This window comes from Oratosquilla oratoria, chromosome 5, assembly GCF_046742065.1.
Source record: "Oratosquilla oratoria isolate Oo_2021 chromosome 5, ASM4674206v1, whole genome shotgun sequence".
Lineage (NCBI taxonomy): Eukaryota > Metazoa > Arthropoda > Malacostraca > Stomatopoda > Squillidae > Oratosquilla > Oratosquilla oratoria.
In genome coordinates, this window is record NC_134781.1 from 75,387,889 (window position 1) to 75,414,006 (window position 26,118).

Sequence of the window (26,118 nt, forward strand, 5' to 3'; positions counted from 1 at the left end):
TTATGTGAATGACATGGATGATGATGTGAAATGTTACATGAGCTTCTTTGCAGACGATGCCAAACTGTTAATGAAAGTAAAAACTGAAGAGGATTGGGAATCACTGCAGGAAGACCTGAATAAAGTATGGAACTGGAGTCAGAAATGGGAAGTGGACTTCAATATTAAGAAGTGTAGCATAATGGAGTTTGGAAAAAGCAAAAACAGAATATCAGGACAATACAAAATTGGAACCAAGGAGGTAAAGAAGGAGATTCAAAAAAGATTACAAAGGCGGAGCATGCCAACAGGAGACCTTTTGGTCCATATCTAGGTCGGATGCAAAAAAAAAATCATAATAATAAAATAATAAATAAAAACTATAATAATGTAAATAACAAATAAAATACATAAATAAATGCATAGGTATAGTTAAATAATAAACAAACAGGTAAATAGTAAATAGTAATAAATTGACATATAACTAATAATAAATGAAAATCAGACAGACAAATTATAACAAAACAAAAACAAATAACATAAAATAAATTATAATCATTACAGCATCTTGCTTAGGTGTTTATCTAAATGATTCTTAAAGCTTCGAACTGAACTACATTGCACTACCTGTGCAGGAAGTCCACTCCATTCACCAACCACACGGCCGGCAAAGTCGTTTCTACCTACTTCCAAACTGAATCTATTTCCGGACAGTTTGAGACCATTGTTTCTTGTCTGATTCTCATTCAATGTGAAAATTTTGTCACTTTTGATGTTGTCAATTCCCTTTAGAATCTTAAAGACCTGTATCAAGTCACCTCTGAGTCTATGCTTTTTTAGGGAAAACAGATTCATATGTTTTAGTCGATTTTCGTATGATTTATTTTTTATATTTGGGATCAGTTTTGTGGCTTGCCGTTGTACTTTTTCCAGTCTGTCAATGTCTTTAATGAGATTCGGTGACCATACGGAAACAGCATATTCCAAATGTGGACGAACTAATAATTTATATAGCTTGTTTAATGAGTGATGTACTTTTGAAATCAAAAGATCGCGCAATCAGTCCCAGAATCTTATTTGCTTTCTCAGAGGCTGAAATACACTGCTTGGATGATTTGAGGTCATTACTGATAATTACGCCGAGATCTTTTTCACTATCCACTTTTGTTAACGAATTTCCAAATAACTTATAATCGTACTTACTGTTATTTTTACCTTGCATTTACTTGCATTTACTTGTGTTAAATTTCATTAGCCACTTTTCAAACCATTGCTGTAATTTATCTAATTTTCTTGAATATCTAATTGGTTTAAGTGATCATTTGCCATTCCGCAGTTTTGTATCATCAGCAAATTTGGAATCGGTAGATTTTAGTCCATGGTCTATATCATTTATATATACTATGAATAGAAGTGGCCCAAGAACGGAACCCTGAGGAACTCCACTTGTAACATTTTTCCATCTAGAAGTTTTTCCATTTAAAACAACTCTCAGTTTTCAACCATTCAACCAATTACTAGTCCAGCCTAATAGGCTACCACTTATTCTGTGTAAAGCTAATTTAGTAAGTAGTCTTTTGTGTGGGACGGTATCAAAAGCTTTTGCAAAGTCTAGATATATTAAATCTATATTGTTTCTTTTGTCATAATTCGAGATAACTGTGTTGTAGAATTCGAGTAAGTTAGTCACGCAAGAACGTTTCCGTCTGAAACCATGCTGGCTATCATTTATCAAACGGTTACTTTCTAAATGATGTTCGATAGCATCTCTGATGATAGTTTCCATTATTTTTCCTATGATTGAAGTCAAACTTATAGGCCTATAGTTATTTGGCTTCTTTTTGTCACCTTTTTTGAATATGGGAGTAACGTTAGCTAGCTTCCATCCTCTTGGGACATCTCCGGATATGATGGATTTCTTGAAAATATATTCTAATGGAACAACAATCTCATTTTTCATTTCCTTTAAGATTCTTGGATGCCAACCGTCAGGACCCTGGTGTTTTATTAACTTTGTGTTTATCTATACACCTTTTAATTTTTTCTTTTGTTATACTTACCGTAGTGAGTAAGTTTACCCTAGACTTTTCACAGGTTTGGGTATAATTATCTCAAACAACTTGTCCTATGACAAACAGATAAACAAAATTGTTGGAGAATCCTACAACTTGCTAAGATAAATAAAAGTGGCATTTACATATTTGGACGAAGAAATTATTAAAAAAAAAAAAAAAAAATTGGTCAGACTGATAAGGCCTAGACTAGAATATGTGGCGACATTGTGGTCACCCAGTACCAAAAAGAATATAAAGAAAACAGAAAGAATCCAGAGAGCAGCAACAAAAATGGCACCTGCACTTGCAAATTTGTCATATAAGGAGACTGGCTAAACTAGGTTTACCAACTCATGAAAGGCACAGAAATACTTGATAGAGAGGACTTGTTAAACTGGGACAGAAGCACAAGAGGACATGGAAAGAAAATAAAAAAAACATAGCTACAGAAGAGATCTGAAGAAAAACAGTTTTCTACATAGAGTGGTAGACACTTGGAACAAACTGGACAAGGAAATAGTGTTCACAAAAACCATTTATGAGTTTAAAAGCAAACTAGACACTGCAAGATACAAAGGCGGGACACCACGAGTGTAGCTCCCCTTCCTGCAAAATACAACTAGGTAAAATACAAACGAGAATATGCAGTATTTTTCCTCTGGTGTCTTTTAACTCTCATACAAAGGAGATTCTTTACCTTTGAATAGTTTTCCATGTACATATAATTCTTTTGGGGCCTAGGTAAAAATCTTAGATTTTTTTTTATGAAAAAGTAATGAATAAATTTTTATGAAAATTAAATTGGGGGTGCATAATAGTTTTGTGTTTAAGATGTAAAAAAAATAATTTATTTTAGACAAAAAAATGTGGCCACAGGAAAGCAAAATGTCCAGCAATGACCTGTCAAAAATCGGGAATATGACTTGTATCATTCATAGACACTTCCAGTCTACTGCCACTTTCTCCCCTTGTACATCTTATCACTTTACATTTACCCACATTTATCAACTTACTTCTTTCGCACACCTTCCCAAACTCTGTCATTAACTTCTTCAATCCTTCCTCTGTTCCTGCTACAAGCGCAGTGTCATCAGCAAACAACAACTGGCTTATCTCCCACTTTTCTCCATTTTCTTTCACTATCTCCAATCCCTGATCCACTACTCTCGCATTTACCTCTTGCACCACCCCATCCATGTATAAATTGAACAGCCAGGGTGACATAACACATCCCTGACAAAGTCCCAACTTTACCTCAAACCACTCACACTCTCCATTTCTAATCCTAACACAAGCTCTACTACTCTCATAAAAACTCTTGACTACTCTTAACAGCTTTCTTCCTATCACATATACCTGCAATGCCTCCCATAGTTCCTGTCTACCCTGTCATAAACCTTTTCCAGATCCATAAAAGCCCAAAAAACATCCTTACCTTTTCCTATAGCTTTCTCACATATCTGTCTTACCACAAAAATCTGATCTACACAACCCCTACCTGTCCTAAACCCATACTGTTCCTCACCAATTACTCCCTCTGTTCCTCTCCTAATCCTCTCAATCAACACCCTCCCATAAGCTTTCCCAACTACACTTAAGCTGATCCCTCTGAAACTACTACACTCACACTTGTCCCCTTTTCCCTTGTAAAGTGGAACTATACAGGCACTCCTCTAGTCCTCTGGCACTCTACCCTCTCTTAAACAAACATTAAATAACCTCACCAGTGATTCCACCATCACTGTACCTCCTTTTTTCACATTCTGCATGTCATCCATCCAACCCAGGTGCCTTACCTGCTCTCATCATCTTAACAATTGCCTTCACTTCATCTTTATTTATCCTCAATTTTCTTCACTCATCATGGTCATTTTCTTAGCACTTCCCACTGCAACCACCGTATTTTTCGGACCATAAGGCGCACCCGTTATTTGCTATTCCCCCTCCTTACATAAGGCGCGCCTGACCATAAGGCACACCTGGTCTCGTCATCGGATAATCATGCATATGAGAGTGCATTCAGAACTGAACATTTTTGTTGTTGAATGAGAAAAATTAGTTGGGATTTAGCAAAATTACAAATATAAATGAAATATTTTTTTATTTTGGTCAGTGAAATCAGACCACCTCCATGGACGGTCTGCCCTGCCAATACCCCTATAAAACAACATAAACACGTTACAGGAATTGTGGGGAATAAAACCAACATTAGCAGTTTTATTCCCGGAATTCTCTATTCACTTAAAAACACAATATTACAAATGAAGGTAAATTTTTAGTTTTAACCATGGGCGCAATATAGCAATAGAAAACTAATTATTAATTTTGTAAATTATAATGTATCAATGTAATATGCAGTTTTGTGAGCGGAAATAAAAAACAAAAAAGGTGCTAAAACTGATTTCGTAAGTAACGAAGTTGTGTCAGACGAATAGTACGCCATGTAATTGTTATGATAGATGCCGACGTCGAAGAAATGAAAGGATGATAAATTCGTCTAACCTAACCTGTGTTTAATAAATCATTACCTGCAAATTAAGTGTCATCCGGCTCGTCCTTGTTGTCGTCGTCATGAGAGACGTTGGCTGGCTTTTCAACCACTCTCTCAGCTTGCGGGGTATACAAAGTTCTTGCAGCTTGAAGGAATACATGTATCTCCACTCCATAACATTCCAAGAAAATGTACCTGGCAAGGTACTGTCAGAAGTACAGAGGCCGTCAATTGACAGACGACAAGATGGCGTCCCGATCCTATGCTACCGACTTGGTTCATTAACATATTTGCTTGTAGCAAAGTATTTTTTTTCATTTCCGCCCACAAAATTACATATTACGTTGATACATTATAATTTACAAAATTAATAATTAGTTTTCTATTGCTATATTGCGCCCATGGTCGAAACTAAAAAAATACCCAAATGACTACAGTCAGAGTGGAGCAAGACTAGACCAATGCAAAATGGCTGTCTGTGTTGTGGACCCTATCATGTCATAGCCATGATAGTGTCAATAAATGTGGTGGCATGGACTCGAAAACTGTCGAAGTTTTCGCAATTTTCTTGTCAAGATATATGCATCTTGGTTATAACTTGGTTGTAACTTTTGCTAGGCCTATGCACTGTCGCCATCGGCAGGCTAGCTACAAAACGTGTCAATATAGTACGTCACTGTCCGAGGCTTTTTGTTGCACTGAAGCTACACATAAGGCGCACCTCACGATAAGGCGCACCACCCGATTTTGGCCGATTTTAAGGATTTTGCCCGCGCCTTATGGTCCAAAAAATACGGTACATTTCCATTACTATCCTCCTTCACATTTAGCAACTCCCTAAAATACCCTGCCCATCTTCCTCTTACTCTTCTCTTCCATTATCATCTCCCCATCTGCACCTTTTACCTTTTCTTACCTTTTCTTCTCTACTTGATTCGCCTCTTCCTATCTCTTTCCAAAACATATACAGGTAAACGTCGACTTACGATGGCATTAGGTTTCGATAGAGCCATCGTAAGACGATCTCATCGTAAGTCGATCCCCACTCTGTTCCGTGGTCACTGTACCTAGCCTACCTGTATATTAACCACCAGAGATACTGAATATAGCCTATTAAACATGTACAGTAGTTTATTTAATTATTTTTATCCTTTTTACCATATTCAAACACTATAATATGTATTTTCAGTACGGTACTTAAATCTCGCGGGCAGCAGCCAATGCCAGCCGTACGACGTGACGTAATAATACTCGCATCATAAAATATAGTCACCGCTTATATCGATCGTTCTCTCTTTCACCCGCGAATTTTGAAAACCACAGAGAATGGGATTTAGGGCACATTTGAGAGAATGTAAAAACACAGGGGCGACTACAATAAATATAATCAAGACGCCGATATGGCAGCGTCGCGAATCCACTTGCTCCTCATGACGCCTACGTGTGCGGCACCGTATGGAAGGGGTTAAATTATCATATCGTCATCGTCGTCGTCGTCATCGTAAAGTCGAACAATCGTAAGTCGCGGCCATCGTAAGTCGACGTTTACCTGTATTTTTTAATTTTCTGTCATATTCTTACCCCATTTCCCATCTGTTCTCCTCTTTCCCTCCTTTATCTTATGATTTACTTCTCTTCTTTTTTCTTTGTACCTCTCATATCATTCCCTTGACCTATTTTTGTAACCAATCTGTGAAAGCTCACTTCTTCTCTTCTACAACCTTCTTTGCTTCCACATCCCACCACTCACTACCATTCCTTCTATTTCCTCCTGCCCTCCTTGTTCCACACACCATCTCTGCACACCTTATGACTTCCTCCTTGAACCATCCCCATTACTTCTCCACTCCTAGTTCTACTCTATCCTTCACACCCTCCCACTCCTCTCTCATCTTCTTGTACTCCTTTTCCTTTTCTTTCTCATTTAAACAGTTCACTCTATGCACCTCCCTACCTTCTGTCCTTTTCCTCTTTCTCCATCTATCCTCTACTCTCAACTTACCTTCCACCAAAAAATTATCTGATATTACCCCATTCTCTCCCCTTCAAACATGCACAATTTTAACTCTTCCTAATATACTCCTGGTTACCACTACATAGTCCATTAACTCTATCTACCACCCTTCCACCACCCTCTCCTATGTGTACCTATGTTTTACTTTCTTCTGAAACACTGTATTTGCTATCATCAACTCTCTAGATACATCTCTACCATCAACTCACCACTACGATTTTTTCCTGAAACTCCACACTTCCCAACCACTTCATCTATTGGTTCATTTCCTACCCTAGTATTAAAGTCTCCCAATACCACTACATTGACATTTCTCTCTAAACCCTCTATGTACTCATTTAAATCCATCCAAAATGACTCCCTTTCCTCTACACTTATTACCAGGCCCATATGCACTTACAAAAACCCACACCTCCCTTCCCAGTTTCACCTTCATCCACAGTAACCTTGAAGAAACCTCCTTCCACTCCACTACATGCTTACCTATCTCTTCACTTACTGGTATAGCCACCCCTTCTCTCCCTCATCCTCTCTTCACTTCTGAGAACCTCCCAACTACACTCCCAAACTCACACTCATCCCTCCCTCTCAACTTAGTTTCACTCAATGCCAACACATCCATCTTTCTTCTCACAAACATACTGCCTATCTCTTCCCTTTTACTCTCATATGTACCACATCCACACACATTAAATTACCCAAACCTTTGGGTACTGGTTGGAAAACTCCTAGACCATCTTTTTTTTTTCTTCTTTTTCTTTTTCTTTTTCTTTTAGGAATGTCCGCTGTGGGACTCCAGGGAGAAGGATGCCTAGTTTTAATACCTGTTCCTTTTTTTGTCGCCTTGTACAACTCAAGTGGGAGGACTTGCTGGCAATATTTTTTCCACCACCACGAGAAAAAATAAATCCTACCCTAGTGCAGTTACAGTATATGCCTCTGGGCCAATCTGAGGTTGTTCATTGAGTGATCATGGTGATGTATCAACAGTATTGGTATCCCAATAACCCAAGAAACATTCATTTAACTTTCATACCATTTCTGCATCTTTGTCACCGAGAGCACTGTAATTGTATTTCACAAAATCCTTTCCATCATTATATTCAGTTTCACCCAAATTAGAACATCAATTTCACTACACATACAGATAACTTTTCACATCTAAACTCTGATTTTGAAAAATATCTGAATACTTACTATTGGAAATCTTTGCATCTAACAAATAAATTGATCATATGTATATATTTTTTATAATTTAAAAAGAAATATGCTATATTCATACTCACCTATTTCTGCTTTCATGGATCCCAACTCATCTGATAGTTGGGCTGCCTCCTCATATGAAGTAATCAGCTTTTGCTTAGCCTTTATAAAGAAAACATACAAATAAATGAATAAGAAACAAAATTACATAACAATTATATATATATATATATATATATATATATACATATATATATATATATATATATATATATATAAATATATATATAATATGCAACAGTAATCACATAAAACACGTGAATAAAGATTTATGCTTGTAACCACGAGGAAAATAAAGATCGGAATACTGAACGTTTTCGTCTATTAAGACATTTTCAAAGTACATAGTGTCACAACAAAGAATAACTTAAATATAATAATATAGAAAACAGGAGAGGTCACACAACGTAAATACGAAAGGAATATCTTACAAAGAAACAAAAATATAAAAACAATAAATAAAATGGGTGACAATTTATGTATGCATATGTATATAATTTGTTTCTTTGTAAGTCAATCTTTATGTTGAATCACATGTGTCAATTGTCACCCTTCTTATTTCTTGTTATCTTTTATGTTGAATGTTCCTTTTTATTTTTCACCTTGTCATTTGTCATCCTTATGGTTTATGTTGTGTGACATTTTTTCACCTGTTTCAATTGTCACCCATTTTATTTATTGTTTTTATATTTTTGTTTCTTTGTAAGATATTCCTTTCATATTTACGTTGTGTGACCTCTCCTGTTTTCTATATTATTATATTTAAGTTATTCTTTATTGTGACACTATGTACTTTGAAAATGTCTTAATAGACGAAAACGTTCAGTATTCCGATCTTTATTTTCCTCGTGGTTACAAGCATATATATATAGTATATATATATATATATATAATATATATATATATATATATACTATATATATATATATATATATATTTATATACACACACACATACATATACATATTGTTATTAAAAACAAATGGATTAAACACTTGGAAAAGAACAAAATATTAAACCCCAACCAATTTGGATTTAGAAGTGGATGATCATGTACTACTAACTTAATATGCTTTTACTCAAGATTGCTAGACATAATACAAGAAAGAGATGGCTGGGCAGATTGTGCCTTCCTGGACTTACAAAAGGCTTTCGACAAAGTACCACACAAAAAACTAAGAAAAATTGAACTAATAGGTGGAATACAAGGAAAATTACTGGAATGGATGGAAGACTTCTTGAAAGGAAGAAAAATGAGAGTGATGATTAGAGAAAAGAACTCAAAATGGGTAGACATGATAAGTGGAGTACCCTAAGGCTCTGTATTGGCTCCGATAACATTTGCTATTTATATAAACGACATGGATGAAGGAATTAAATGCTACTTAAACTTCTTTGCAGATGATGCAAAACTATTGAAGAGAGTAACGAAGAAAACTAAATCTTTTCAGGGAGATCTGGACAAAGTCTGGAATTGGAGTAAAAAGAATGAAGTGAATTTCAACATTAAAAAATGTAGCATAATGGAATTTGGAAAAAGCAAAAATAGAATATCCAGTAAATACAAAATAGGAACAAAAGAAGTTACAAAAGTAAATTCAGAAAGAGACCTTGGAGTGATCATTTCAAATGACATGACACCAGACAAACATGTAAACAAAATAGTTGGAGAAACCTACAATTTAATAAGATAAATGAAAGAGGCCTTTGACTACATGGATGAGGAAATGGTGAAGAAAATCCTAGTTACACTGATAAGACCAAAATTAGAGGATGTGTCACAAACTTAATGTCTTTCTATTCAAGGCTAATAGATGTAATACAAGAAAGAGATAGATGGGCTGATTGTGCATTTCTAGACCTGAAAAAAGCCTTTGATAAGGTACCACATAAGAAATTGCTAAAGAAATTAGAAACTGCAGGAGGAATACAGGGCAAACTGCTGACTGGATGGAAGACTTCTTGCATGAAAGAAAAATGAGAGTGGTAATAAGAGACAAACATTCTAATTGGGATGAAGTGATTAGTGGAGTTCCACAAGGAACAGTTCTGGCCCCAATAATGTTTGCTATATATACACTCACTATCCGAGTTACGACCTAGATCGGTTCCGACCAACCGGTCGTAAGTCGAAACGGTCATAACTCGGACCGTATACATTCGAAGTGTATACTCAAGGACATATGATGCAGAGCGTAAATCCAGCTCAAATGTTTCGTTTGTGGCTTCATTGTAAAACATTCTCAGTGTATGCAAAATATTCAATATTCTTTGATTGTTATATCAAATAATAAATTAATAATAATAAATTAATAGGATAGGGTAAAGAAAGAAAATATTTTACACAGGATTCTTATTAGAGACCGAAAATTCAAATTAACACAAAGATACAAAATATAAAAAATAGAAAATATGCATGTAAAAAAATAAAATAAAATAAAATCCACTTTTTGGTTTCACGTCATTTACACTTCGTGCGTATGGTCGAGGGAAAGATCAGGCAGTAGGTCTGGCGAGGCAGCATGGGAGATCCGTTGGTATCCGCTGATCGAGGCATAATTGATAAAAAGAGGTTGAAGTAATAAAGGCTTAATAACATTTAAAATAATTCCCTCAAATGTACATGAAAACAAGTACAAGATTCGCTTCTATGCACTGGGCTCAATCGTCGCCTCCCATGCGAAAACGTTCGGTCTCTCTTCGTAAGAAAAGAACGATAATCATAGCATAACGTTATTTCATCAAATAAATATTTTATGCATGGAATAGTACAGTGAGATATATTGTCTTATTGAATATAAGATATTATACTTCAGAACTCCAGGAATATCATAGACTTGGGTTAAAGCTATTTGTATCCATGTTCGTACACTACAGCTTTCGACTTTCGACCAATAGAGAACTCGAACCAGAATGAAAAGTACGAATGCAGGACTACTGTAAATGACTCTCTGTCTTGGCTTTCGGGGAAGCGTGTATCACCGATCTGGCAAAACTGCCCTTTCTGACCATTCCCACCTGCCCTGATTATCGGTGGGAACTGGGAATCGAAATACAGTATAATATTAATTCCAGTAAAATTATGGTACAGTATATGGAAGTTGTCGTATGGTAGATGGTAGACACACACTAAATTATGGTAGAAATACCATAATCATGGCAGACAGCGCAACCTTGGTGAGATGCTGTGCTGTGCTGCCGTAACTGTCATACGGGATGCTGGACGCCACGTGCAAACGTACAGTAAACCAGTAAACTCATAATATGTGCATGTAGGCATCTGCTGAATGTGGTCGTAAGTACGGGTGGACGTAAGTCGCACAGGTCGTAACTCAGATAGTGAGTGTATTAATGTTATGGATAAAGGAATTGAAAGTTCAATGAGCTTCTTTGTGGATGATGCAAAATTGTTGGAAAAAAGTGAACACTGTAGAAGATTGTGAGTTGCTGCAGTGATCTCAATAAAATATGGGAGTGGAGTAGGAAGTGGGAGATGGAATTCAATATTAAGAAGTGTAGTAGAATGGAATTTGGAAGAAGCAAAAAAAGAATAGTGGGATCATATAAATTGGGAGAGGAAGAAATTAAAAAAGTAGAAAATGAGAAGGACCTGGGAGTCATTATTATGTCCCATGAGAAACATATAAACAAGATTTTTGGAGAAACTTATAATCTAATAAGAACAATCAAAGTGGCATTTACATACCTGGATGAAGAAATGGTGAAGAAAATACTAGTCACTTTGATAAGACCAAGATTGAAGTATGCAGCAACCACATGGTCACCAAGTACAAAAAAATATATAACAAAACTTGAAAGAATACAAAGAGCAATTACGAAACTGGCACCAACACTCTCAGAACTAACAGACATTAGAGCAAAGAAGAGAGAGAGGAAACTTGATAACTATTTATAGAATCATGAAAGGCATAGAAACTATTGATAGAGAGGATCTAATAAAATGGGACAGTAGAGATACAAGAGGACACGGAAAGAAAATCAAGAAAGACAGTTATAGAAGAGACCTGAAAAAGAACAGCTTTCCCCAAAGGGTAACAGACGTTTGGAACAAGTTAGATGAAAATGCGGTGTGTGCAAAAATGATACACAAATTTAAAAAAAGTCTAGATAAAATGAGATATGAAGACAGGACACCATGAGCATAGCTCCCCTTCCCGTAAAATACAACTAGGTAAATACACATTCATTGACTATACATTGACTCAATGGGTAAAAAAAAACACTAGATACAGACACAACAAAGAACCATCGAGACTAGACCTGATATTCCCTTCTGAGCCTGAAATTATACACGAAATAAATTATAAGACACCAATTGGGAAGAGTGACCACATACTAATAGAGTTCAAGTTTAAGGAACACAATGTTGTGAGAAGAAACAAGAAACACAGAGAAGGAAGACTAATGTACAACAAAACTGACTGTAAAACTTGGAAAAAAAAATTCAAAATGCTAGTTGGGAAAAATTTGCAAATGATGAAACAAAGATGGAAGAGAAATGGAACATTTAAAGAAATATACAGTGAGTCCTCTTTATACGGTAATTCTTTATCCGGTAAATTTACAGTTATGGTATTTGGTAATCACTACCCTCGATTCTATTTACGGTACGAAAAATTCACAGTTGATACTTTAGGGTCTATATGGGGCACCCCTACAGACCAGAGCCACACATCATTTTGTCTGTGATAGAGGAAAACTCTGTTCATAGAGAAATGATGACACTTTTATACTATGACTATCTCTCCATTATGCTGTCCCCCAACCCCTTGTTACTGTCATGTACCATTTCTCTGAATATTCATTTCCTTTTTTTGCCGACCCTGTGGTGGGGGAAAAGAATGGTACCACCAAGTCTTTCCACTTGAGTCGTAAAAGGCAACAAAAAACAGGACAGGGGATGGGATTAGGAGTCCTACTACCTGTAGCCCCAAAAGGGGATATTCCTAAAAAAAGAAGTAAAGGCATAAGAGGGTCTGGGAGTTTTCCAACCAGTACCCTAAGGTTTGGGTCTTTTAATGTGCATGGATGTGGTACAGATGAGAGTAAAAGGGAAGAGATAGGCAGTATGTTTGTGAGAAGAAAGATGGATGTGCTGGTTTTTAGTGAAAATAAAATGAAAGGAAAGGGCAACTGTGAGTTTGGGAGTGTAGCTGGGAGGTACTCAGGAGTGAAGAGGGGACGAGGGAGAGAAGGGGTGGCTATACTAGTAAGTGAAGAGATAAGTAAGCAGGTAGTGGAGTAGAAGGAGGTTTCATCAAGGTTGATGTGGATGAAGGTGAAGCTGGGAAAGGAGATGTGGGTTTTTGTAAGTGCGTATGGACCTGGTAATGAAAAAAGCTTAGAGGAAAGGGAGGCTTTTTGGGTAGATATAAATGAGTGCATACAGGGATTAGGGAGAAATGTCAATGTAGTTGTACTGGGAGACCTCAATACTAGGGTAGGAAATGAACCAATAGATGGAGTGCTTGGGAAGTATGGAGTTCCAGGTAAAAATTGTAGTGAAGAATTGATGGTGGAGATGTGTCTTGAAAGAGAGTTGATGATAGCAAATACAGTGTTTAGGAAGAAAGTCAAGCATAAGTACACATGGGAGAGGGTGGTGGGGGGAAGGGTGGCAGATAGAGCATTAATGGACTGTGTAGTGGTGACCAGGAGTATAGTAGGAAGAGTTAAGGATGTACATGTTCTAAGGGGAGAGAGTGGGGGAATATCAGATCATTTTCTGGTGGAAGGTAAATTGAGAGTGGAGAATAGGTGGAGAAAGAGGAAAAGGGCAGAAGGTAGGGAGGTACTTAGAGTGAACTGCTTAAATGAGAAAAAAAGGAGAATGAGTCTAAGAAGAAGCTGAAAGAGGAGTGGGAGGGAGTAAAGGATAGATTAGAACTAGGAGTGGAGGAGGAATGGGGGATGGTTCAAGGAGGGAGTCATAAGGTGTGCAAAGATGGTGTGTGGAACAAGGAGGGCGGGAGGAAACAGAAGGAAGGGTAGTGAGTGGTGGGATGAGGAAGCAAAGAAAGGTGTAGAAGAGAAGAAGCAGGCAGTCATAGATTGGCTACAAATTAGGACAAGGGAAACATATGAGAGGTACAAAGTAAAGAGAAAGGAAGTTGAGCATAAGATAAAGGAAGCAAAGAGGAGAGTACATGTGAAATGGAGTAAGAGTATGGCAGTAAATTTTGAAAGCAATAAAAAGATGTTTTAGAAGGAAATTAAAAGAAAAAGAGGAGGTGAATCAAGTAGAGAAGAAAAGGTAAAAGGTGCAGATGGAGAGATGATAATGGAAGAGAAGGCAGTGAGAGGAAGGTGGGCAGAGTATTTTAGGGAATTGTTAAATGTGAAGGAGGATAGGGAGGGAAAGGTAGTTGCAGTGGGAAGTGCTAAGAAAATGACCGTGATGAGTGAGGAAAATGGAGGAGAAATAAGGAAGGATGAAGTGAAAGCAGCTGTTAAGATGATGAGAGCAGGTAAGGCACCTGGGTTGGATGGATGACATGCAGAATGTCTGAAGAAAGGAGGTACAGTTATGGTGGACTGGCTGGTGAGGTTATTTGATGTTTGTTTAAGAGAGGGTAGAGTGCCAGAGGACTGGAGGAGTGCCTGTATAGTTCCGCTTTACAAGGGAAAGGGGGACAAGTGTGAGTGTAGTAGTTTCAGAGGGATCAGCTTGTTGAGTGTAGTTGGGAAGGCTTATGGGAGGGTCTTGATTGAGAGGATTAGGAGAGGAACAGAGGGAGTAATTAGTAGGGAACAGTGTGGGTTTAGGACAGGTAGGGATTGTGTGGATGAGATTTTTGTGGTAAGACAGATATGTGAGAAAGCTATAGGAAAAGGTAAGGATGTTTTTTGGGCTTTTATGGATCTTGAAAAGGCTTACGACAGGGTAGACAGGAAGGCACTGTGGGAGGTACTGCAGATATATGGGATTGGAGGAAAGCTGTTAAGAGCACTCAAAAGTTTTTACGAGAGTAATAGAGCTTGTGTCAGGATTAGAAATGGAGAGGTAAAGGTAGGACTTCGTCAGGGATGTGTTATGTCACCCTGGCTGTTCAATCTTTATATGGATGGGGTGGTGCCACATCCATGCACATTAAAAGACCCAAACCTTAGGGTGCTGGTCCGAGGCCCTCCAGCACCCCTTATGCCTTCACTTTTATTTTTAGGAGATATGCCCCGTGGGGCTACAGGGAGAAGGATGCCTAGTCCCAATCCCCGTCCCTTTCTTCTCGCCTCTTACGATCCAAGTGGGAATACTTGGTGGCAGTATTCTTTTCCCCCACCACAGTTATCAAATAATAAATGGTACATCAAAATATGACTTTTATTGGTAATTGTGTTACTTATAAAATATCACCCCAAAAGATACATTTTTACCGTGTAGAAAAAATTCTACACTAAAGTTTCAGCTTTCTTTTAGCGATAATAATATAAAAAAAAATAATTTTCATATCTTATTGAATATGTTAGGGCATGGGGGCCTTATATACATTCAAGAATAAAAAACTAGAACCAACATTTTGTTAAAGTTTGACAAGCATATCTTGCTATGGAAGTCTGCACACGCCCGAGAAAAATGTATGCCCCAGTATGGCAATGCTCCCATTCTACACGGCAATGTAGAAAACGCAGCAACCCTGGCCACCACCACTGTCCCGCGTGCATACTTTCCGATATTTACAGTGTACTTAATAAAAACTACAGTACAGTACACTGTATTTACAGTACATTTACATGCCTGTATTACAATTATTACAGAATTATTAGTATTATAGCATTATTATTACAGCATTTTTATTATTACAGTGTTAGAGTATTATTCTTATGTGTTTCTATGCCATATCATACATTACCTATATGTATACAACTACGAAACTCTACGGGTGTTAGGGCGATATTTTTGATGACCGGACTTTTGGCATGACTGGACCACCCTTCCCCCCAATTAGTCGGGCTTTCGAGGTTCGACTGTATGTATGAAAAAAAAAAAATGACGCAGCCTGAAGGGATTTCTCCTCGTCTTCTCCTTTTCTGCATGAGGGGACAGAGAGGGGGGATTGCCGAATTTATGAAGCGGCCTTGCTGTGGATGTGCTGTGTCTTGCGACACTGCTTCTGACCCAGGGCAGTGGACAGGATGCAGTGATGACCAGTCATCCAGGAGGTGCCAATATAAGAGGGAGGGAAGAGGGTGGAGGGGAGTGGAATATATGGGAAATGAAATGAAACTGAAAAAAGTATTTATAAAAAAGAGACTGGCTTATAAGAAATACAAGTGCTCAGGAGCATCAAACGACTATCAAAGTTATGTAATAATACAGACAATAAAAAAACAAAAATGACAATACAAAACGAATATCGCTGATAAATCCAAAGAGAATCCCAAAGAATTCTAAAGTTAGAGATAAAAAGGTAATCACATTAGCCCACTATTATCTGCTGACAGTCAACTTGAGTATTCAAACGAAGGAATGTGTAATATTTTAAACAACTATTTTTGCTCAGTATTCATAAATGAAACACCTCAAAATGAACCCCAAACTGAAATCTGTGAAAATCTAGGGTAAACTTACAATGGTAATCATAACAAAAGAAAAAATTAAAAGGTGTATAGAGAAACTCAAAATTAATAAAACACCAGGGCCTGATAGTTGGTATCCAAGAATCTTAAAGGAAATGAAAAAGGAGATTGTTGTTCCATTAGAATTTATTTTTAAAAATCCATCATATCCAGAGATGTCCCAAGAGAATGGAACCTAGCTAACATCACTCCAATATTCAAAAAAGGTGACAAAAAGAAACCAAATAACTACAGGCCCATAAGCTTGACTTCAATTGTAGGAAAAATGATGGAAACTATCATCAGAGATGCTATCAAACATCATTTAGAAAGTAACCGTTTGATAAATGATAGCCAGTATGGATTCAGATGGAAACGTTTTTGCATGACTAATTTACTCAAATTCTACAACATGGTAATCTTGAGTTATGACAAAAGAAACAATACATACATATACCAAAGGCTTTTTCCCCCTACACGGGGGGGTAGCCAAAAAGAAAAAGGCATAGAAACTACTCCCACCAATTCCATTTCCTATATATTCCACTCCCCTTCCTCCCTCCCTCTTATCTTGGCACCTCCTGGACGACGGGTCATTCCAGCATCCCGCCCACCGCCCTGGGTCAGAAGCGGTGCCGCAAGATGCAGCACATCCACAGCAAGGCCGCTTCATAAATTCGGTGACCCCCCTTCTCCGTCCCCTCATGCAAAAAAGGAGAAGACGGGGAGAAATCCCGTCGGGCTGCGTCTAATTTTTTCTCATACATATTTCCTCAACCCCCATCCCCCACCCACTCTCCCTCATGCATCACAGCATCATCTATACACAACCCCTCTCCATTCACCCCTATCTTCTGTCCTCTCCCGTCCTTCCTCCACAGACATTCCTCTCTTTTGTAAGGCCCTTTCACCCCATCTATCCATCTCATCCTAGGACGCCCCATCATATTCACTCCTTCCACCTCTGCCTTCCACACTTCTTTTACTAATCTTTCTTCACTCATTCTTTCCATGTGTCCAAACCATCCTAATACTCTTTCATCAACCCTATCTCCCAGTTCCCTTTCCACCCGTTCTCCTCCTCACCTCCTCATTTCTCACTCTATCCAGCCTAGTAACCCCTATTATACTTCTCAGACACCTCATCTCAAACACATTCAAACTCCTTCTCTCTTCCTCTCTCATGTTCCATGTATCTGCTCCATACAATGCTGTTGGCACAATCCCTCCTTCATATAACCTCCTCTTAACATCCATTCCCAGATGTCTATTTCTCATTACACTTTTCAATCCACAAAGGCATTTACTCGCTTCTCTCAATCTACATTCTACCTCCACCCCCACTCCTCCCTTTCCTGCCACATTCGCACCCAAGTATCTAAAACTATCCACTTCCTCCAGTCTTTCACTCTTAATGCTCACTTCCTGTCTGCTGTCACTCTCTCCCCTTGTACATCTCATCACCTTAATTTTGCCCACATTTATCTTCAGCTTCCTTCTTTCACACACCTTCTCAAACTCTGTCACTAACTTCCTCAATCCCTCCTCTGATCCTGCTACAAGCGCAGTGTTGTCAGCAAACAACAGCTGGCTCACCTCCCACTTTTCTCCATTTTCTTTAATCATCTCCAACTCCTGACCCACTACCCTTGCATTCACCTCTCACACCACCCCATCCATGTAAAGATTGAACAGCCAGGGCGACATAACACATCCCTGACAAAGTCCCAACTTTACCTCAAACCATTCACTCTCTCCATTTCTAATCCTGACACAAGCTCTACTACTCTCGTAAAAACTCTTGAGTGCTCTTAACAGCTTTCTTCCTATCCCATATATCTACACTACCTCCCACAGTGCCTTCCTGTCTACCCTGTCGTAAGCCTTTTCCAGATCCATAAAAGCCCAAAAAATCCTTACCTTTTCCTATAGCTTTCTCACATATCTCTTACCACATAAATCTGATCTACACATCCCCTACCTGTCCTAAAACCACACTGTTCCTCACCAATTACTCCCTCTGTTCCTCTCCTAATCCTCTCAATCAAGACCCTCCCATAAGCCTTCCCAACTACACTCAACAAGCTGATCCCTCTGAAACTACTACACTCACACTTGTCCCCCTTTTCCTTGTAAAGCAGAACTATACAGGCACTCCTCCAGTCCTCTGGCACTCTACCCTCTCTTAGACAAACATTAAATAACCTCACCAGCCAGTCCACCATAACTGTACCTCCTTTCTTCAGACATTCTGCATGGCGTCCATCCAGACCAGGTGCCTCACCTGCTCTCATCATCTTAACAGCTGCTTTCACTTCATCCTTCCCTATTTCTCCTCCATTTTCCTCACTCATCACTCTCATTTTCTTAGCACTTCCCACTGCAACTACCTTTCCCTCCCTATCCTCCTTTACATTTAGCAATTCCCTAAAATACTCTGCCCACCTTCCTCTCACTGCCTTCTCTTCCATTATCACCTCTCCATCTGCACCTTTTACCTTTTCTTCTCTACTTGATTTGCCTTCTCTTCCATTATCACCTCTCCATCTGCACCTTTTACATTTTCTTCTCTACTTGATTTGCCTCCTCTTTCTCTTTTAATTTCCTTCCAAAACATCTGACAAATAAATACTGATAAATGGAAATCAAACAAATAATAAATAAACAGACAATAACAATCAATCAAATAATAAAAAATAAATGGTAGTCATTACAGCATCTTGCTTAAATGTTTATCTAAATGAATCTTAAAGCTTCGAACTGAACTACATTGCACTGCCTCTACAGGAAGTTTATTCCATTCATTAATTACACATCTATTTCCTGACAGTTGGAGACTATTATTTATTGTCAGATTCCCATTCAGTGTAAGAATTTTGTCACTTTTGATGTCAATCCCATTTAGAATCTTAAATACCTGTATCAAGTCACCTCTGCGTCTACGCTTTTTTAGGGAAAACAGATTCATATGTTTTAGTCGTACGAAGGGATTTCTCCCCGTCTTCTCCTTTTCTGCATGGGGGATGGAGAGGGGGGGTCGCCAAATTTATGTGGATGTGCTGTGTCTTGAAACACTGCTTCTGACCCAGGGCAGTGGACAGGATGCAGGGATGACCCGTCATCCAGGAGGTACTAAGATAAGAGGGAGGGAGGGAGGAGGGTGGAGGGGAGTGGAATACAGTCGAACCTCGAAAGCCCAGACCCTCGCATGACCAGTCGAAATGAACAAAGGGCATACTTTTCAAGCAAAGTTCCCAATTTGCCCGATAGGTGGCAGCAAAAGGCCGTACACATGTACTCAAACCCGACCCAGTCAAGCCGCTACCAAGGTGCCATTTCACAGAATTTTGTACCAAAACGTAGTAAAATAGCGGCATGTGGCAACTGCACAAGGACATGAGGAATTTTTATCTATATATCAGTGGGCTGTTAAAAACATTCAAAAACTCAAACTTTTGTTTAAAAATCATAGAACTAGTTATCAAATAATAAATGGTACATCAAAATATGACTTTTATTGGTAATTGTGTTACTTATAAAATATTATACCCCAAAAGATACGTTTTTACGGTGTAGAAAAAAATTCTACGCTAAAGTTTCAACTTTCTTTTAGCACCAGGGCTGCCGTTTCGTAGAATTTTGTACCAAAACGTAGTTAAATAGCGGCATGTGGCAACTACACAAGGACATGAGGAATTTTTTTCTACATATCAGCGGGCTGTTAAAAACATTCAAAAACTCAATTTTTTTTTTAAATCATAGAACAAGTTATCAAATAATAAATGGTACATCAAAATATGACTTTTATTGGTAATCGTGTTACTTATAAAATATTATACCACAAAAGATATGCTTTTACGGTGTAGAAAAAATTCTACGCTAAAGTTTCAGCTTTCTTTTAGCGATAATAATAATAAAAAAAAAATTATATCTTACTGAATACGTTAGGGCATGGGGGTCTTATACACATTCAAGAATAAAAAAAATACTAGAACCAACATTTTGTCAAAGTTTGACAAGCATATCTTGCTATGAAAGTCTGCACACGCCCGAGAAAAATGTATGCCCCGGTATGGCAACACTCCCATTCTACACGGCAGTGTAGAAAACGCAGCAACCCTGGCCACCACCACTGTCCCGCGTGCATACCTTCCGATATTTACAGTGTACGTAATAAAAAATACAGTACAGTACACTGTATATACAGTACATTTACATGCCTGTATTACAGTTATTATTACAGAATTATTAGTATAGCATAATTATTACAGTACAACCACTGCTTGTTTAACGACGACAATTGGGACCAGTGTGCCGTCGTTAACCGAATTGGTCGTTAAGCGAAAGTGTATTCATATACGTACATGTACTGTATGTACAATGTCCAGCAATACATGTATCTTTATTTTCGTGTATTTTCCCTCTTTTATACAGTACATTAAAGCTTTATTTACTGTTTATTTACGGTGGTTAGGTTCCTGAAATTACCGTATATGACCAAATCCGCGTATGCTGACATTCCATATTGAATACCGGGGTATTTTTTTAGTTTCAACCATGGGCGCAATATAGCAATAGATAATTAATTATTAATTTTGTAAATTAAAATGTATCAACATAATATGCAATTTTGTGGGCGGAAATGAAAGTAAAAAATACCATGCTACAAGAAAATATGCTAATGAACGAAGTCGGTAGCATAGGATCGGGACACCATCTTGTCGTCTGCCAACGTCTCTCACGACGACGACAACGAGGACGAGCCGGATGACATTTAGTTTGCAGGTAATGATTTATCAAACACAGGTTAGGTTAGTTTAGTTTAGGTTAGACAAATTTATCATCCTTTCATTTCTTCGACATCGGCATCTATCATAACAAACATGGTGTACCATTCGTCCGACATGACTTCGTTACTTACGAAATTTGTTTTAGCAACTTTTTTTCCGCTCACAAAATTGCATATTACGTTGATACATTATAATTTACAAAATTAATAATTAATTTTCTATTGCTATATTGCGCCCTTGGTCGAAACTAAAAATTTACCACTACCGGTATATACTGTACCCCAGGTAGTTTTTTCAGCTTGCAGGATGGTAATGTAGACCTAAGCTTCAGAACACTTTACCTCACAGGTAATATCCACCGTACAAGTTCATTTATAACATCATACAAATTTGCCTCAGCCAACTTAATTATCGTACACGACGTCGTAACTTCGGGAGATTTACGTTAAACGAATGTCATAAAGCCCGTCGTTACTCCGAGTTGTCGTTAACCGAGTAGGTCGTTAAACGAGGAGTGGGTGTATTGTTATTATTACAGTGTTAGAGTATTATTCATATGTGTTTCAATGCCATATCATACATTACTTATACGTATACCGCTACGAAAATCTACGGGTGTTAGGGCAACATTTTCGATGACCGGACTTTTGGCATGACCGGACCGCCCTTCCCCCCAATTAGTCTGGGCTTTCGAGGTTCAACTGTATATACTTAGGACCTGATTAACGTAATATTTGGGTAATTGCAATTTTTCTTGGCTTTCGTATCCTCGCCGATAGTGTGGGAAATCAAGTTGGTCACCTGTGCGATATGCGTATTGACTAAAATTACGTGGGATTGTAGTTACAAAAACTTTAAGTTTGTTTTTGTAACTAAGATAGTCAAGGTAACATTATTATATGTTATTTGTATACCCATTTATGTAAAGAATATGTCCATGGATATATTCTAAATCTTTGATGTTCATTGTCTCTGGCGACATTCGGCAGCTCTTTCATTGGCTTATGGAAGGTATATATATTTGTCTTGTGATTGTCTAGGGTAGACTCTGTTTTTTTCACGGAGCCCCTCCTATACCCTTCTTTTTCACTTTCTGGCCTTGAACTCAAATTTTCTCTTTGTAGGATTTGGTGTTCTTTTGCAAGTCGATATTTTCTCAACTTTGGTTATTTAACGTATGTCTTGTGGGACTTTGTATTCTTTGCCAGTCGATACTTTCTCGACTTTGATTATTTAATGTATGTCTTGTAGGACTTTGTATTCTTTGCAAGTCGAAACTTTTCTCGACTTTGAATATTTTCTTATGTCCTGGCAGCTTTAGCCGTTTATATTCTACAGAACTCATTGACTTGTTCTAATATTGTTTATTTTGGGTAAACATTTTATATTATGTGCATTTCTATATCTGGAATTTCCATTGTGCTCACTTGGCGACCTCTATCTTTCGATCTTGTTTATTTTTTTTTTTTTTTTGAGAAGGAAATAATTAATCTTTTTATTAACACTCAGTCTTATGAACCTGGCTCTTCCTCCCTAGTCGTCGCATAGTCTTCTTCAATCTTATGTTCTCACCAGTTCTACCCCCAACACTCTTTAATCTATACATCCACAATATACCCACACCCCACTTGCCTCCTACATACTTTACAGCTCTCTCTATCTCAGAGTATAAGCCTGACATCAAGTCAATAATTCTCACAGGAATCCCACAGATCTGCAGAAGATCCCACGGTACTTCTAGATGCACAAAGTCAAATGCCTTCCTGAGATCAAAATAAACTGTAAGAAAACCCAGTTGAAACTCATGTTGGCTCTCCATAAGAATATGAAATGCTAGGATTTGATCAACAGTTATTGTCATTTCCTAAACTGTCTGGCTGAACAGTACCATCTCCCTGAGGAATTCCATGGCTGGAACGGGGTTTTCCCACAAATCCTTTATCGAGTGTATATTGTGTTGTTGGCATGTGTGATTGTATACAATGCAGTCCTCCATAATGTGTTGTATAGTATGGGGTGAAGTGTAGTATCCTGGACAGTTATTTGTGTGGCAGTCATCCAGCCTCTTCTGGTAGGTTAGAAGGGCTGGATGGTGGCCACACCACAGTCTGGCCAAGTGGACACTTTCCTTTTGGTGGACAGAGGAGTCAGAAGAATGGACATAAGGGGGTCTGGCATCCAGCAATGTACTGTCTTTCAGTTTGTTGATGGAGCAGTGTGTGATATGATTATGGAAATGTCTCTCGAGGCTGATGTCTGATTTAACCACTTCAGTATGATGACGCCTACATAGGTGTCATTAGGCATGAGTGGGTCCACAAGGATGCCAGCACTGGCATCTTTATTATATTTTTTTTGTAGTTGTACACGAGTCACCCCCAGATTCTGTGAACTGATTTGATCATGTTTTCTGTGTTTACTATTACTCAGAGTAAAAGAGAATGAGTAACACAGCAGTAACTTTATATCTAATAATGCAAGTAGTGTGATGGATCATTCATTTGGCACCTGATGGTGCATGCAAGAATTTGACTTATACTGAAGAGGTTACCCATGTAAAGTCTAGGTGTGCACTTGTCCTTATGTTTGTGATGTGTTCTTTGAATGACATGGATGTATTGTATGTTACAGGAAGGGAGAAGTTAGGGAATAGGTGTGAAAGGAGAATGGTTATGTATGGATGATATTCTGACAAAGCCCAGAGGATTTCTCCCCATCTTTATTTTCTGCTCAAAGGGATGAGGGGAGAGTGTTACCATGTAAATGAGGTGGTCTTGCTGTAGATGTACTTCATCTTGCTGCATTACTTCTGACCTTGACAATGGGCAGGAGACAGGGATGACCCTTCATTTGTGAGTAACTAAGATGAGAGGGAAACAATGGGTGAAGGATGGGAATGGAAAGGGTGGGAGTGGTGCATACCTTGGCTGGTTACCTCCCTTAATAGGAGTAACAGGCCCTTGGTGTATAGAAAATAGTTGTTACCGTCTTGCCAGTCCCCTTTCCCCTTCCAAATAGGGATGCCCAGATCCTTTTTCCAAGCAGAAGGAATGGTACCAGAATGCCAAACAGCAAACAGCTCCACATGCAACCCATGGATCATGGCCTAACCTCCAGCTTTCAGCAACTTCAAGTGAAGCTGGTGATGCCAGCAGCCTTTCCACCCTTGAACTTAACCACAGCCTCTTTGACCTCCCTCAAAGAGGATGGAGTTCCATCTTCTGATGGATCAGCAACTGCCACCTGAATCCCAGCCAAAGAAAGCTGGTTGCTCAGATGGTCATTTATGAGTAAATGCTCAAAGTACTTGGTAAAGAGAATACATCCCTTCCTAAGTGACACTAGTTGCTCAATGGCTGTTCAAACAATGATCACCTGAGTTACAGATTGGGAGTGGAATTTCTTCGAGGGTTGCTAAGCAGGAGTGATGTCATTTGTAATAAAATAAGATTGGTCCCAAAAGAAAATAAATGTTGGATTTAGTATTTCTGCAGCTTGTCAATTTCTTGTATAAATCAACTTTAGTTTACCAGTTGTTCTTGTTCACAGTGTGATGACCATTTTTTTTTTCAGACTGGCTTTGGATGATAAGTATTTTTTCAGCTCAATAGAAACCTTACTAGCGACTCACCTGTGAAAGTTTGGGTTCCTGGCCAAGGTTGTACTCAGCAAGAGACTTGTTCGCTGCCAGCAGCATTTCTTGCTCACTGGCCAAGTTTTTCATCTGTGAAAAATTTTAGCTTATCAAAACCACATGAAAATAATCAAGGCATACCAATGTAATTGCACCCATTATTCCATGCTCATTCTAACTGAAACTTTTCATATGAGTGAATTATTTCTATCAAGCCAGGGGTTCAGTGCTGCCCTTGCCAGAGCACCAGTCCAGCACCTCTGCAAGTAGGTGGCTCTTTTTTTCTTTATTTGCTTTATAATTACATCTTTTTTATGATAACTAGTGTGTGCAAACATGTCATACTTAATCATCATGTGACATACAGTTTATACAGGAACATGATAGTGATGGCAGGTTTTTGTCAGGCCTTCCACAGCTCCAGCACTATAAAACTGGCACTGCACCCCTACCAGACTATTGCCCGGAAGTGCTATGAGGCTCATTATGCATGTTATACTTATTTTAATAGCATTATGTGTTTTATGTTTTATCTACTTGTTTACCTAGTAATCCATGTTGTGGTTTACAGGATTAGGTTAATCTTGTAATATCACATCTTTCATTTTTACCTAAATTAAAGTACAATTCAAAGCCATAATGAACATACATCAACTCTTTCATGCTCAAAAAAGTACAGAAAGAACCCAAAATTTATACCTGTGGAAGATCTTTAATCATCTCTGTCAATTTGTCATCATTATTGACCAAGTCCCTCAGCTCTTCAGTTGGCAGATGCTTGAAGAGGCCAATGGCAGCTTCATAATCTGGTTCTGAAGCCATCCTGGTCTGCTTGAAAGAAACAATGCAAACTGATACTAAAATATGAATCATTTATTGTAGGGACATCAGAGAGAACCATCTCCTGGCCACCCATCTTCATAACCTATCAATATCACCTCCATCTGGAGATGCAGCCCAGAAGGCTGGCAGCTGGCCTCCACATAAGACATTTCTAATGATTTAAGGTTATTAACCCTTTCATACTTTTTGGCACAACAAGAGGTGACAATCAGTAATAGCTCCAATCATGCCATCCAGTTACAAAGAAACAAACCCAAATGACATCTCAAAGTATCTTCCCAGAGAGGGATCTATGGAAGGGTCCAAGGGCCATTGCTAGCTAATATAAAGTTGCAGATTTCCAGTCAGTGAATTTTGTTGCCTTGAGGTTGACAGGAAACCTCTAATCATTTTACTTAATTTTACTACACAGGTCTGGAGTTGTACTCGTGTGGTCCTGTCTCTATATCTCCATTTTTCAAAATTTGCCTTAA

The 26,118-nt window shown here is 38.3% G+C and overlaps 1 protein-coding gene across 2 annotated transcripts in view; it reads right to left on the reverse strand.

Moving 5' to 3' along the window:
• The window catches only part of Vps37B (vacuolar protein sorting 37B), an 87,300-nt gene that overhangs the window by 44,005 nt on the left and 17,177 nt on the right, over positions 1–26,118 (reverse strand). Inside the window, exons 2-4 of one of the 2 annotated variants that reach the window (XM_076185434.1) lie at positions 25,502–25,633; positions 24,800–24,892; positions 7,825–7,903 (exon numbers count right to left, since the gene is read on the reverse strand). In XM_076185434.1, the coding sequence (XP_076041549.1) occupies positions 7,825–7,903; positions 24,800–24,892; positions 25,502–25,624 (295 nt within the window). In that variant the 5' untranslated portion in view covers positions 25,625–25,633. The remainder of the gene's footprint in view (positions 1–7,824; positions 7,904–24,799; positions 24,893–25,501; positions 25,634–26,118) is intronic. The other variant, XM_076185433.1, reaches the window with a different exon arrangement.